Source organism: Tachysurus fulvidraco, chromosome 7, assembly GCF_022655615.1.
Source record: "Tachysurus fulvidraco isolate hzauxx_2018 chromosome 7, HZAU_PFXX_2.0, whole genome shotgun sequence".
Lineage (NCBI taxonomy): Eukaryota > Metazoa > Chordata > Actinopteri > Siluriformes > Bagridae > Tachysurus > Tachysurus fulvidraco.
In genome coordinates, this window is record NC_062524.1 from 24,772,408 (window position 1) to 24,787,494 (window position 15,087).

The following is a 15,087-nucleotide window of genomic DNA, read 5'->3' on the forward strand; positions in this document are numbered from 1 at the left end:
TCATGCTTTATTCCTTCAGTTTTTTGTTTTTTTTTCTCGACTGGCAGCGGAAATTGACTGATAAACTCCTTCGTCATGCATTCGCTCTCTGTTTCCTGGGGAATTTCAGCTTCTGGCTCAGCTGAGTCGGAGAAAATGATTTTGTGTGTTAGATTTGCATGTTCGCTCAGATGAGAGAATCCATAGAGGCTCTGTGTGTGTTTGTGTGTGTGTGTGTGTGTTTGTTTGTGTGTGTGTGTGTGTGTGTGTGTGTGTGTGTGTGTGTGTGTGTGTGTGTGTGTGTGTGTGTGTGTGTGAGAGAGAGAGATTATTTCTTTATAGGGATATTGTCCTGTTTACAGAGCAACCTCAGGGGGACTCAAATCCCCAAAAAACTTTATGGGGACAAAATGTTAATCCATGTTTTTCACACCTGTAGGACATCAGACAAGTGGTGTCCCCACAACACATGGGTGGGACTACTGACCTCAGATTGTTATAATTACAAGAATGTGTGTGTGAGAAAGTGTGTGTGTGTGTGTGTGTGTGAGAGAGAGAGAGAGAGAGAGAGAGAGAGAGAGAGAGAGAGAGAGAGAGAGAGAGAGAGAGAGAGAATTAAACCTGGCTGGCAGGCAGTGGAAGCCCCAGAGGACTGTCAGTCTCAGGAATGCCTAGATAACTGCCTTCTCTTTAATAGCACCAGATACACTGGATGCCTTATCTACTCTGCTGCAGTATGTGTGAAAGAATGAGAGAGAGGAAGAGAGAGAGAGAGAGAGAGAGAGAGAGAGAGAGAGAGAGAGAGAGAGAGAGAATCAACTCTGTATCCCATAGAATTTGTTTTTGGTGAGCAGTACTTTTAATTCATCCTCTTGCTCCATTTGCTGGTGCTGAAGTCAGTGAAGGGGTGATGAAGTAAAGAGAAAGAGAGAGAGAGAGAAGAAGAAGAAGATTTTGCTTTGTTCACTTTTATTTGTTTGTTTTTCACTTTACATCTCACTATATATTTAATTTCATGTTCAAATTACAGAACAATCTTTTTACCCAACTCACCCACGACGCGGTTTGGCCGAGTGAGATTCATATTTAAATGTTTTATGAGATGTAAAGTGTTTGAATCGTCCCGATGTTTCTATTTAGCTCTTGAGAAAAGGCGGCTGAATGAACCGCTAATCATGTGCATTAGAGAAACCACTAAGCTCTCAAGGCAGCATATGAGTCTGCTTAGGTTTGATTCATTAATTAAACACATTAGTTATGTCAGAACTATTACATGTCTGGTTTTATTTTCAAATAAGTTGTGCTACAGATTTGTTTTTAAGGTTGTTTTTTTTTACATTAGGAAGGGACATAATGTCGAACTTCTATTTTTTCTGAATGGCTGTAAGTCATAATAATATACGTCTGTCATCCTCTAGACCATGTACGCCACGAGTCCGTACTCTGACCCGGTGGTTTTGGCTGATATTGACCCCCAGCCTATCATCGATGAAGAGGAAGGCCTAATCTGGGTCGTGGGTCCTGTCCTGGCTGTAGTCTTCATCATCTGCATAGTCATTGCTATTCTCCTGTACAAAAGGTGAGCATGAACCAGAGATACAGGAGCATCATACAGTATGTTTGTCATCCACGTGTAAAATAATCAGTAAGAAATTCACAAAATAACACCGGTGAACATCAGTATTCTCTATTATCCTTATACAGTGTTAATGAATAGTGTTTAGGGGTTTCAATAGTATCGAATAAGACATACGGTTATCCGGAAGGCCGTGTTTCTGTTAAATCTTTTAAAGGAGTCTCCAGCGTCGGTGTTTGGAAAGATTTAAGAGAGCTTCTTTTTTTAATTAAGGTTTTTTTAAAAAAAAATTTTCAAATATCTTATAGAGAGAAAATGAACGGTGACCGAATAACCGTTCGAAGGTCGTGTAGCGTAATTGAAGCTCGATTCATGTAAGTTCAGCCTAATGAAATGAAATGTAGAAAGTATGGTATTCTTTAACATTAAAAAAAAAAGAGAGAGAGAGAAACTGCTGAGATTTAAGAAGAATTCACTGATTATTTTACTATTCTAGCTTTTGTCTTTATCCTGAACTTAAACAAACCTACCTGGAGAGGAGAATGGATAACGGAAAGGAGAAATTGATTGTAAAGCTCTAGGCCTTGTGTAAAGCTTGTGTATGATCCATTGCTTTTCAGGGTCTTGCTTTTTGGCCTTGAGGACTGACTGTAAATTTATGCATCCATTAAAGAGACCACCTCTGACACCATTGTCCTGAATATACAGTGTGTGTGTGTGTGTGTGTGTATACCTGATGGCAGATTTAAACACCAACAGTAGAGTCAATGTCATAACCTTACACACACCACATAATGCACAAACGACTCACACTGTCGCTGATAATTTTTATGAGATTATCTCCCGCTCAGTACAGAAGAGCAAAGTTAATCATTTTCTTCACGATAGAGTCGAGCGGCACGCACGCCGATGCTAATCTCAGAAAGCTCCGAAACAACGCCGCAAAAAGAGAACGTCTCACCTCGATAATCGTAAACAATAGATTTTCCTCGATACTTCCCGTTTCTCATTTCTCCTTTCACGAAAGAGACGAAAAGAAAGAAAAAAAAAAGCATCCGTGCGTTCTCGAGACGTGCGTCATCGTGAATACAAAACAGCTCCGGTGGATCCACCTGCTCACAAATTGCAGTGTTGAGAAATACAGACTGCTGCTTTAGATAGCATAATTGAGCACCGCATATGTAAAGAAGAATGAGGCTGAGAAACAGAACGAATGGTTTCAATTTTGGTGCTGACAAAGAAAAGAAAGAACCTTTGAAAAGACAGCGTTGGAAAATGTCAGTGTTAGTCCAAGCCAAAAGAAAGACTGTGCCTTGTAGCATAAACGGAAGAAATTCACATTTATCATAAAGACACTTGCTACTCCTAATCTAACCCCAATTTTCTCTTTTCTCTCTGCTTCCTCTGGAGCAGCAAACCAGACAGGTAAGACAGAGAGGAACAACAGGGTTGTATAAAAACTGTAGAAATAATCAGCAGTGTTTATAAGGCTACATAACCCATACATTTAAACTGACTAAAGGATGACTGACTAAACGAAAAACAACTGATTTTTTATTTATTTATTTATTTATTTTTGGCATATGGTTGTGTTATGGAGCTTTATGACTTATTTAAGTCAACTCATGGAGTGTCAAACTAAATTAAATTAGAATGGACAAAACAGCCTTTATAACTGTTATCACCTGTTGACATCTCCATATACAGTATGTTTACATAGGATATTATCAATAGTTATTTGTCAGTGAAGCACTTATGTAGGTGTTATATAGCCTTATGAGCACTACCCATCATCAATCAGTAATCCTTGGAATATAAATCCATGCTCTGGTGGTTCTTGATGTATTTTTTTTTACTACCGTGCTCTAACGCAGTGGTCCCCAACCTTTTTCCGCCGCGGACCGGTCAATGTTTGACCGTTTTACCGCGGCCCGCTGGGAGTGGCGGGTGGCGGGTTGTGTCTATACAATTAAATTAACATTAATAATTTAAATTTAATTGTATTTATACATGCCTTTTTAACTCACTACAACGCTAAATTAACGAGAACCCTGAGCTTGTTTCTTTGCAACGAGACGGTTCCATCTGGGGGTAAAATAGGAGACAATGACACCCGAAGTGTGTTGCTTATGTCCAGTTTATTCCGTTGTTTTGTTTCGGTTGCCGTCACTGCAGAAATCCCCGCTTCACACAGATAGCATGTCGGAAATGGCGACAGGGATTTAAGTGCTGTGGTGACAATCTCAGGGTATTCCGCCATGACTTTAATCCAGAACACCGGCAGAGTTTCGAACTTTCTAACGACGTCTGTTTCGTCTCATTTTTGCTAATTTGTGGGTTAAATTTGAGCAAACACAATATACACGTACACCAAGCACTGTTAAACATGACAAAGTACCGGTGAACAGAGAGAAGAGCGATACACACCTTCTCTCTCCACCAAAGCTACAACACCACTGCCGCTTGCAGCCGCTCAGCTCCAGACATCACCTAAACCCGGACCGAGATCACGGAATTTTGCGCATGCGCGGTATTGGTGCGGCTTTAGGTGACGTCTCTCAGCTCCCGGTTAACCTCTCGTCCATGGAAAGTCGCACAAACCCGAGAGAAATACACCACAGTAAATAAAATGGAAATGATTTAATGTTCCTTGGGCGGCCTGGTACCATTTGGTCCACGGACCGGTACCGGTCCGCGGCCCGGGGGTTGGGGACCACTGCTCTAACACACCGCTTTGAGTGGTCAAACAATTTAAGTTTATTAAAATAGCCTTGTTGCTAGTAATAGCAGCTTCTTTAAGATGATTCCATACAATAGAGTGGGTATTTTTAATCCCTGGAATGATAACACCTTCCTTTTTTCATAGATTATGTAGAAAATAGTACGTTTCCAAGGTAAGCTAGGATCAAAATCGCAGGTTAAGCTGTAAAAGTAAATTTAACGTGACATTTTGTGCACTCCGGCATGGCATCGCATCCCACTCGCGGGAGCCATGGAGACATCTGATGCTACTTCTCCACTTGATTTGACTCAATTTGCAGTGCATCGCAAAGTCAATATGTTTTTCTAAGCTCTATTGTGCTTAGCTCTGATAGGAAATTTTGCTGGTTTAGTCCAATCTTTTCTGCTCAAACCCTATTTGAACATTTCTTATAGAGTTCATCCTGTATATTAACCATGTGATACAGTGAATAAAGGTTCTGTGCTGGTCAAAATATTGTCGCAGTCATGTTTGCTGTAGTCAGCAAGTCTTCTGAAGAAGCAACAATGAACATTTGTGATTATTCATTGGCTATTTTTATTAAAAAATTTGACTGTATAGATTTGTACCTGTGCCTTAAATACTGTACTGACGATCTGAGACTAATAACGATACTCCAAGTCTAAGCAAATTTTATTGACCAAAACAGACCCAGATTAAGGAAAGATCTAACGTTGATTGACAATTTGAGTCCTGTAGCCTAGGGACAGCAAGAGAGAAAGCCTGACAAGGAAATGACAGAAGTGAGTGATTGGTTTGTCTGGGGTCCCTGAGATTAGAGTGTTGGTGGAGAAGGTCGGTGATGTAAGATTTTCCATTGAGTGGTGCAACGGAAAAGCATCAGGAGATCACAGATTTGAATCTACTTGGGAGGGATAACCCCTAATAATCCCTCTCCACTGTCAATCACAGGGACACCGTGGGCGTTTATGAACTCATGGATGTGGAAGAGGGCAAAGGGCGCTTTCCTTCAAACGAAAGGACAGAAAAAGGAAGGGGGATTGGTGGGATAAGAAAATTATGACGTGACGATATTTACTGTAATCGAGCTGTTCTGGACATGGTATCTGCTAAATATTAGATATCATACAGTTCACTATGACACAATTCCATTTCCTGTTTTGTTCCAGGAAAAGAGCCGAGTCAGAGGCTAGGAAAGGCAGTTTACCCAACAGTAAGGAAATGCCGTCCCATCATCCAACAGATCCAGTGGAGCTACGACGTCTTAACTTCCAAACTCCTGGTAAGAACATTGACACGTCTTCATCTTCAGCTTCACCAGCGATCAACTTCATTTAAATCAGGGGGCTTTTGGATCTGATTTGGTTTGTCTTGTTCTTTGTCAATGATCTCATTACAGTAAATGAGTCAGTTTGAATCCGACCTTCGTAGTCCATCTTAATTGTGAGGTCCTGACATCATGTTTGTGGAATATACAGTCTGTGAAACACTACATCATGATTTTGGAACTCTACAATCCAGGCTTCCCCATTCGTAAAGCTTAAACTGTTAACCATCCAAATATCCTTAAGGAACATGTTTATTGATTGCATCCAATTATCCAAATTTAAGCAATCTGTCAGATCATATGCTTTGGGAGTAGAAATCAAATTCATTATGATTTCCCTGTCTACACATTTATAATTTATATGTGTTCCAGTTGGAATATGACCAGCATGCAGACTAAGGAAGTGAATTTAGGACACATCCTGATGGAACCGCTGGCCCTTTGCCTTTCTAGAGTGTGTTAGTTTTGTGCTGATTAATTTTAAGAAGCTTTTATCTGAAGTGCTGAGTAGTTAACGATTATTGGTCTTACTTAAGAGCTTCACGGCGGCACTTTTGAGACTTGACCTCGCAGCCTTCTGGTCCCAGATTCAGAACCTTAACCACTGAGCTCCGTCCCCTCTAGAATAAATTCCAAGTAATTCAAAATCACTAAATTACTTCATTGAATGTCACTTGTTTGTAGACTGAGTGGACCAATGGGGTCCATGCTAACAGCATTTCAGTCCCAGTCCTGTTGACCTCATGCTCTGCATATCATTTCCTGCTTTACCACTCCTGATTTAACCCATCAGTTTACCATCACTCCCGATAGAAAATTAATCATGTATTGGGAACCTGGTGCTCGGGTGCGAAGTACCGTAACACAGTCAATGCATACTGTAGGAGAGCTCTTTGAAGCACCTTGTGTTGCAGTTTGATGGACTCATCAAGACTCGGGAAAAGTAGAGAAGGTTAAAAGTGCCTCCTGAAGCTGAGACGTTCTATCGATGTACAAGTTTAATGATTAAATATAGTAACCATCCCCACAGGGCCTGTGTAGTCAAGAAGAACCTGATGGAACCTGTGGATTTGTTTAAACCAGTAACTGTACATATATATATATATATATATATATATATATATATATATATATATATATATATATATATATATATATATATATATATATATAGACCTCCAAAGAGTAGCTTCTAAAAGTCGAACAATATTATGAACACTGACACAATGAGCCTTTCAGATCAAGGTACAGTACAGGTATATATATATATATATATATATGGCGGTGCAAATAAATTTAAAGTTAGATAGCAGCTTGGTAACCCTGACAATGGAATAGGTCTATGCTTAGAGCTACATTTGTTAAGAATGATGGAATTATGCTTGGGAGATATAACATGATATCAAATTTGTTCCATAAATTTCTCTCGCTACTTAGTCAAACTGTATTTAAAACTTCAACAGAAAATATCTAATGGCAAAGGGCAACCAATGGAAAAAACTTTAGCACTGCTGCATTGTGAAGTCGTATATCAGCAAAGTTGAGCTGTCCTTTCCTGGTTTTGCTGGCTAATCAGTGATTTCTAATTATCCATTTCTTTTTTCAATAATATCAAATCTGACCTCCAGTGAAATATGAATTAACCCGAGCCAGTGTGTTCGTGAGGAAGGGAGTGAAAGAGATAGAGAGGGGATGAGAGAGCGGGGGAGGAGGAAGGATTGTGGAAGTCGATGAGCTGTGAACATAACAGTTCTCCCTTAACCCTGGCTTACAAGGTGAGAGTCACTCAGACCCGAACCATCCAGGCAGAAAGATCTACGAGGGTATGTGATGCCGTAGAAACGGAGGCACGACTAGTCATGTTCTTGTAGCATCGCAGAGAGCGGAGAACTATGTCATTTTAAACACGTCGGTGTTTAAAGTACGTTAATGCTAAAAAAAAAAAAAAAAATACAGTTCAACTTGAGGCTTGTTTTATTAAGACTTACAAAACAACTCGGTGGGAAAGATTCACCATCCTGCCCTTGTTCTTCAAGTGCCCCAAGCATCCACTTCTTTTCCAGTGAAAACATACTTGCGGAACTCTTTTGAGGGACGCTACATTAGTCTGACACTTCCTCCTCTTTCTCCCCTTGAAATTCTTTATGTGCACGGAGTGTTCGCCCTGTCCATTTCCCATTTTCATCTTAAGGGTGCTCGATGTCAGCACGGTCGCACTCGGCAAGTGGCAGTTTCATTGTCGTCGTGCCTAGAAATGGATCTTGAGTGGCGGTAAATGGGCGCTCTTGGATGCCTTTTCCATTAGCTAATGCCTACTTCTGTCATCCACTCGGATGAAAGAACCATTCCCGCTGCATCCACACACTCATCCTTCTCTCTCTTTTTCTCTCTTCCTTTTAGTGATTCCCTATCTCTCACTTGCACGCCATCTGCTTTTATGCAAACTGGTTATTAAAGCCTTGCTTCCACTCTTTACCCTGACCCCCCCCCTCCACCCTACCCCTACACACACCAAGCCTCTCTCTTTTCCCATCATCAGTCTGGGCATTTTCTACCCTTCCACTTTTCACCACTCATATGCAATTTCAACCTACAAATCTCCCACAAGTCTGAAATGATCTGCAATCAGTCGTCAGCCTAAAGTGACTCAAGTGTTTAAGGTCATCCACTCTATTTTTCCTCTAAAACTGAAATAAAGGCTTCGGATTTTCGTCAGTCGTTCGACTTACCTATTTTCACCCGATCTCTTGTGGACCTTGTGTTTCCCTCTGCTGCTATTTCAGTTTTTTTTTTTGTGATCAGTGTTGCAGTGTTGTATGTTTGGTGGTCATTTTTTTCCCTACACGCTAGTGTTTTCGTCAGCTACTAGCATGTAACATTTTGTGTTTTTACTAACAAATAGACGTGTAAAGGAGGAGGTAAAACGTCTCGTTGGCGGCATACGAGTCTGCGTTGTTTGTGCAGCTTCGTGTTTAATTTCAGGATGTGTGATCACCGCATTTGCTTTAACCTTCAGCAACATTTGATTTACGCCGCGCCCCCCTTTCCTCCGCAGGTTCCGGTGCCTCCGGTTACCCCAGTAACCTCCATCTGTCAAGTTAGTTGGTCTTGTTTATACACATGCCATTGTATATCTTCCTCATTAATCCTCATCATCTTCCTTTTTTTTCCATTTAAAAAAAATTCAGACTTCCATCAAGTCTTCCCACCATCTAACCCATAATGCTTTAATTTCATGGCATCGCAGGAAAATGTTGGAGCTCCATGTCATGCGCTCGAACGCTGAACATCCAGCTTACGTCGTTTTTTTTGTTTTTTTTTCCTGTTTACATAAAATATTCACTTTCTTTTGCCATGCTAACTACTGAAGCCGCTTGTGTGCGGATAACATTCTTCTTTCACCTCAGGAATGCCCAGTTGGAGTTCTCCATTAGCTTCTGTCTCTATCATCTGAGAGCATGCTAAACGCTTTGAGTGATTCCCCTAACAATACTCACATTCTCCATCTAATAAATCTCATCTCTGATTATGTATAACAGTTTTTTTCTTCTTTTTTTTCTTCCTTTTCTTTTTCCTGCTAACGCTGTCCTGTTTCTGGATTGTGTATCTGCAGGTATGGCGAACCACCCGCCGATTCCCATCATGGAATTAGCAGACCACCTGGAGAGACTCAAAGCTAATGACAACCTGAAGTTCTCACAAGAATATGAGGTAACATCCCACACTGTCATACTTACCTTTATTTGAATTCTAATGAGCTGTGCTTTCATGTCACAGCCTTTTAATGTAAAACCACCGATGATGAATCCTTGTCTGTACAGTTATGAGATATACGAGATATGAGAGCTTTTTTTTATCTAGTTTCTTCTAATCAACTGGTTTAACTTTAATAAGATGAAGAAATCCGAACATAAAATAGTCAAAATCATTCATTAATTTTTCTACCGCTTATCCGAACTACCTCGGGTCACGGGGAGCCTGTGCCTATCTCAGGCGTCATCGGGCATCGAGGCAGAATACACCCTGGACGGAGTGCCAACCCATCACAGGGCACACACACACACTCTCATTCACTCACACACTACAGACAATTTTCCAGAGATGCCAATCAACCTACCATGCATGTCTTTGGACCGGGGGAGGAAACCGGAGTACCCAGAGGAAACCCCCGAGGCACGGGGAGAACATGCAAACTCCACACACACAAGGCGGAGGCGGGAATCGAACCCCAACCATGGAGGTGTGAGGCGAATGTGCTAACCACTAAGCCACCGTGTCCCCTAGTCAAAATCATAATAAAGACAAAGAGCCACCACTACTGCAAGACCATAGCCTGAGAACATTCTGTATGAACCTGATGCCACAGACAGCACTGAGTTTTGAATCTGACCACAACTTGAGCTTGATTAGCAACAGAGAGCCAGGACTTCTTACCTTCTTGCAGCGATGACGGTCATTATCACATCACTGGCAACCCTCTCAAAGATTACATATGAATAAAGGCCTTAAAACAACATCTCACACATCTTCAGTCTTAAACAAGCAGCCTTACGGAGAACTTATGAGAATGCAGAATGCAAAATTTGAACCTGACTCCAGCTCGACATATGCTTATATATTCTGTTCTATATTACATATTTTGTATTACGTGAGTAGTAACTAAACAAGTGATTCAGTCTTTTAATGAATTACACATATTAACCAGTCCAAGTGTGTAACGGTGTGTAGGGAGTGTTTATATCAGACCTTGGCCTAACGCTGAAACATTTGTTGTCACACTCAAAGCTACTTCCCTTCTAATAAATCTGCCGAGTTGCCAGTCGACGTAGACCAGAACAGAGTCAGAAAGGTCAAGCAAGCAGACAAAGGGTAATCCTGTTATCTCTGGATGGAAAAGAGGTGAAGATCTCTTTACGGTCATTAGGAAGACAGCGCACTGCCAGAGCGCACCAATTCGAGTGTGTGATGTCATTTCTCGGCTGATGGAAGCTGGCCTCTGATTGGATTTGGGCAACAGAAGCCTGGGGAGAAATCATATTTGTCACAATGTTATTTTTTTATTTATCCATCATCACTGGTGGGAGAATTATAAGAGAAGCCTCAGGGTTTCATTGATAGATGGGGTGTTATTAAATGGAACAGAAGAGCGATGAAGGAAGAAGCAAGTCCTGCATGTGGCTAAAGCTGGAGAGCCAAGTGCGACTTCAACCGTTTTTAGAGTCTATTTCAATTTATTTATTGTTTATACAGTTGTTGTCAAAGCAGATTTTACACAAATCCAGGTTCAGACCTTTAAATATCAAGTTGAAGGTCATTCTATACTAGAATCTATAGGAATATTAAGCTGGGCCTGAGCTACCACAGATTTTAAATCTGTTTATTGATATATTGCATTTCATAGCCCTCAGGTGGTCCAGCAGCAGGATCCCGCTCTCTCGTTGCCGTGGCCCGGGTTTGATTCCTAACCCTAACCCTAACCCTAACTCTAACCTAGCCATTGAAGAGTTAACTCTCAGTACCTGTCCCGCGATTTTATAAAAAAGAGAGGGTTGTGTCAGGAAGGGTATCCGGTGTAAAACCAGTGCCAAATCTAATATGTGGACCACGTGGTCACAGGTTTCCTTGTCATACCACACAAAGGAGACAATAGTCATATTTGATTTATTAGACATCCATCACACCGCTGATTACCTAACACCACAATACACTTCATTTTGTGGTGGTGGTGGTGGTGTGGGGGTTCCTTTCTTCAGCAGAGATTGAGATAGTGGTCAAAATAGAAATCTGATCCAGACTACAAGAGATTAGAGACCGGAGCAGATGAAACAACCCGAAGTATACTGGCAAAGTTACGCTGGAGTAATGCTCCTTTTCCACCGAGGCAGTTTGAGTGCTGGTTCGGAGCCTAATTTAGAACCAGTTCTTTCTGTTTCAACCACCAAAGCACCGGCTCTGAACCAGGAAAAGTGGTTCTTAAGTAGCACCAAAACGTTGCTGGTCTAGACTTAAGAACCGCTTGCGTCAGGAGCTGTGGGCGGGGCTACTGTTAGCGCATTTGATAATATACCTTAAGTATACTAATGTTTAATACATTTTTACTTTACCGCGATATGATACATTATCAGCACACATGATAGTAGGTAGCTACATGCTAAGGCTAATTTTTTTCTGTGTTAATGATAAAATAACGTTATGTACTTTATTGATTACAACCTCCGTTTATACAGATTACACGGAGCCGCACGTACACGTTGGATTCGCCGTGTTTGGATGTTAATGTACTGTAGGTTCACAAAGCCATGAGCATTAACAGTAAAGCAACATCCACCATTGTTGTTGTGTTCGTGTTTGCCGCTGCTGCGCTAACGTTGCTGTGTAACGTGACACATATACAGTGACGTCACACTCGGCACAATGATGGCTCTCTAGCCGGTGGAAAGGCAAACCAGTTCTTAGAAGGGTTGCCAGTGGAACTAACTTTGAACCAGCACTAGCGCTAGCTCTGAACCAGCACCCGGTTTTTTCCGGTGGAAAAGGGGCATAAGAGAGCTTTGGGCCAGTAAAAGCAAAATTTGGCAGAAAAAAAAAAGAATCAGGACTCAGATGTAAAGCTGGTCGACATCTTCCAGAAGACGTGTAGCTGTAATTGCAGCTAAATGTGGTTCTACAAAAAAGACCGACCCACGGAGTGTAAAAATTTAAGGAAATTAAAGACTTTCTTCGTTTAATAAACATTTGTATCACAATAGAAAATAACTTTGCATGCATTTTTTCTAAGCTAAGGTCTAACACTTCGATATATGGGTGGGTTCGATATATGAACGATTCCCGTCCATGCTCACTAAGCACCGCCCCCAGGATCTACATTGACCCATATATAGTAGAGTTTTTAAAATGACAGACAGAAGGCATCCAGACACGACCAACCATTCACTCGGTTTTCTTTGTACTGTACGCTTTTACACTTTTCGTCTCAGATCATATTCTGTATATTTTACAGATTATCCGAAGTCATAAAGGAATAAAAAAATCGACTTCGGCACCTTTACGTCTATTTCAGTTTACGCAAAATCGTACAAATTTTGGAAAACTTCAAATAGGCTGAAGAGTGAATGTTTCTCAACATAACAAGGAAATGTATAGAGTACACATTTAGCTTTAGGAAGAAGACTGAGATAAAGTGAACGAAGCAAGAGTGAAGAAGGGAAGACATTGTTATTCTGGTCACTGTGATATGGACCAAAAATGTGAGATTTGCACAATGAGAGACTAGATTGACAAACATGAACAATGTAGAAAAGCTGTGTGTGTGTGTGTGTGTGTGTGTGTGTGTGTGTGTGTGTGTGTGTGTGTGTGTGTGTGTGCACTTACTATGCCACTGCTGTGCATAGCAGGTATGATACCTGGCATTGTTTATTTGTGGCTTTATGGGTGTTTTTGTGTGTGTGTGTACTGTATGTATGTGTGTGTGAGTGTATGGCACTGCAGGTTACGTTTCTGCCACAGCCGCCTCCAGCCGATGAGGTCAGCCTCTGGCTCGGTGCCATTCTGCCCCTACCATTACTGCAGCTTAACTACACCAAATTGTAATTCCCAACCGTTTTTTTCCCCCCCTTGCAGCGGCACGGAAAGTCATTTTGAGAGCACAATGAAATGAGGCCACGTTTCATTATGAGCAATGTTGCGACCCGCTGTTTCAACATATTCAGATGAAATGCCGTGGCTTAGCCGAAGATTTGTTCTCTCTCATAATGCACCGTGGCTCCGCAACGTGACCCGCGCTGATAGAAAAATGCCACCTCTCTAAATTCGTCACATGCCGAGCTGCATTTGCACATTATGAAGAATTCTCTGTGGCTAAATAAGTGCCATTTACACTGATATTTACCTTGTTGCACACTCTGTGTTTTTTATACAGAGCACATAGAGGTGTAGCGTAACCGACCGAGGGAACATTATATCTGATTCGTTTTAAAAAAAGGGACGACTAGACCATTTTTTTTTACACCTACGTAGCAGTATATCTTATAGATCTATGTAAAATGTAAGCGTGGCCCAAACACCCACGATCCTTTCGCTTATTTTCATTCGTTCTCTGTTCTTCTCCGAAACTGTAATTTGAAATTTGTCAGCCTGGATATACGAGTTCACCAGGAGGCAGATGGATATCTTTTCATTTTCAGACAGACACGGAGGAGAGCGCATTATTAAAATGAACGATACGGTGGTTAAACCGGCTCAGAAGAGCGTCCTCTCTTCGGCTCTTCCGCGAGATCCTAACCGAATATTACCTTTTTTTTAAGAAAGACGTTTATTTACTCGGGACTCGATTACACGGTGTTAAATCCAGTGCGAACAGAAATGAGTCAACTTTCAATCCTGAACATGTTTTATATCAGATTTGCAACAAGAGGAACCTTGTGTGTGTTTGATTATTCTATTTTTTCCCCTGCCGTCAGACTATTTCTTTAACCTCAGAGCTACCAGCTCCCCAGAGTACAGAAGGAAATAAATGATGCACTCGAAACCCTGCTAAAGAAATGAAGCAGTTCACGTTCTCTCATACACTGATGTAACATTTAACACAAAGTTACCTCTAAGTACTGTTTGGGGGCTTGTTAGAGTTTGTAAAAGCTTTTTCTATTGCCGGATACAGGATCTCTACAGTTTCGCTCCTGAGAAAATCAAACCTTTGTTACAGTAACCTCATGAGTCAGACTCATAACACGGTACTTATGATGATTGAAGAGAGACGTACAAGAAAACAGAAGGTTTTATTACGAAACTCTTAGCAACTAGCGAACGATCAAAGAGGACCCGTGTTATAAACAAAGAACACCAAGGATAGTTTATTAGCTTACAAATTACGAAGATAATCGCCTTAGAACACTGTGTACTCGGGTTGTACTTCCAGAGACAGGTTTTGATCTGAGGGATTAGTTCGATAACTCCTTTTTATTGAGACATGAAGCACAAAGTGATTTTTATTTAGCTAGACAACCGCAGGAGCAAACTTTCCGCATGTGTCGCGGACTGCGACCCAAATAAAAATCACATGTTCCACTGGAAGTCTGAGACGTGGGATGATGGAGAGGAGGTGAAGTTAGATGAGGATATTCCAGGACGGGGGAAACAGACTGTAACTATATACTTGACATTTCTGAATCCTTATTTTCAGCCACTCACGTCGCTCACGTTGACGCCTGACGCGACTTTACTACCAAACGCTCGAGCCGGCCCGTGTGGCAGGGAACTATTTTAAGACGTTTGTCAGATATACAGGATGTCTATCATGTCCTCTTTCCATTTAGGTGGAGACTGAGAGCTCGAAAATGAGCTGCTGGCAGACACGGCTGTGTATCTGTACCCTCCTGATATAACTGGGTGAAATCATGGGAGTGGAATCCAGGCTAATGTTTAAAGGGTCTTTCACAAGATTTATTCTTTCTTTCTTTCTTTCTTTCTTTCTTTCTTTCTTTCTTT

General features: G+C 41.2%; 1 protein-coding gene across 8 annotated transcripts in view; it reads left to right on the forward strand.

Annotated features, from left to right (window-relative positions):
• LOC113653934 (receptor-type tyrosine-protein phosphatase delta-like) overlaps window positions 1–15,087 on the forward strand; it is a 96,194-nt gene that overhangs the window by 51,148 nt on the left and 29,959 nt on the right. For 4 of the 8 annotated variants that reach the window (XM_047816419.1, XM_047816420.1, XM_047816415.1 and 1 more), the window contains 5 exons: window positions 1,398–1,558; window positions 2,969–2,980; window positions 5,447–5,559; window positions 8,660–8,701; window positions 9,218–9,315. In XM_047816419.1, coding sequence (XP_047672375.1) covers window positions 1,398–1,558; window positions 2,969–2,980; window positions 5,447–5,559; window positions 8,660–8,701; window positions 9,218–9,315 — 426 coding nt within the window. The remainder of the gene's footprint in view (window positions 1–1,397; window positions 1,559–2,968; window positions 2,981–5,446; window positions 5,560–8,659; window positions 8,702–9,217; window positions 9,316–15,087) is intronic. The other 4 variants (XM_047816421.1, XM_047816418.1, XM_047816417.1 and 1 more) reach the window with 3 other exon arrangements.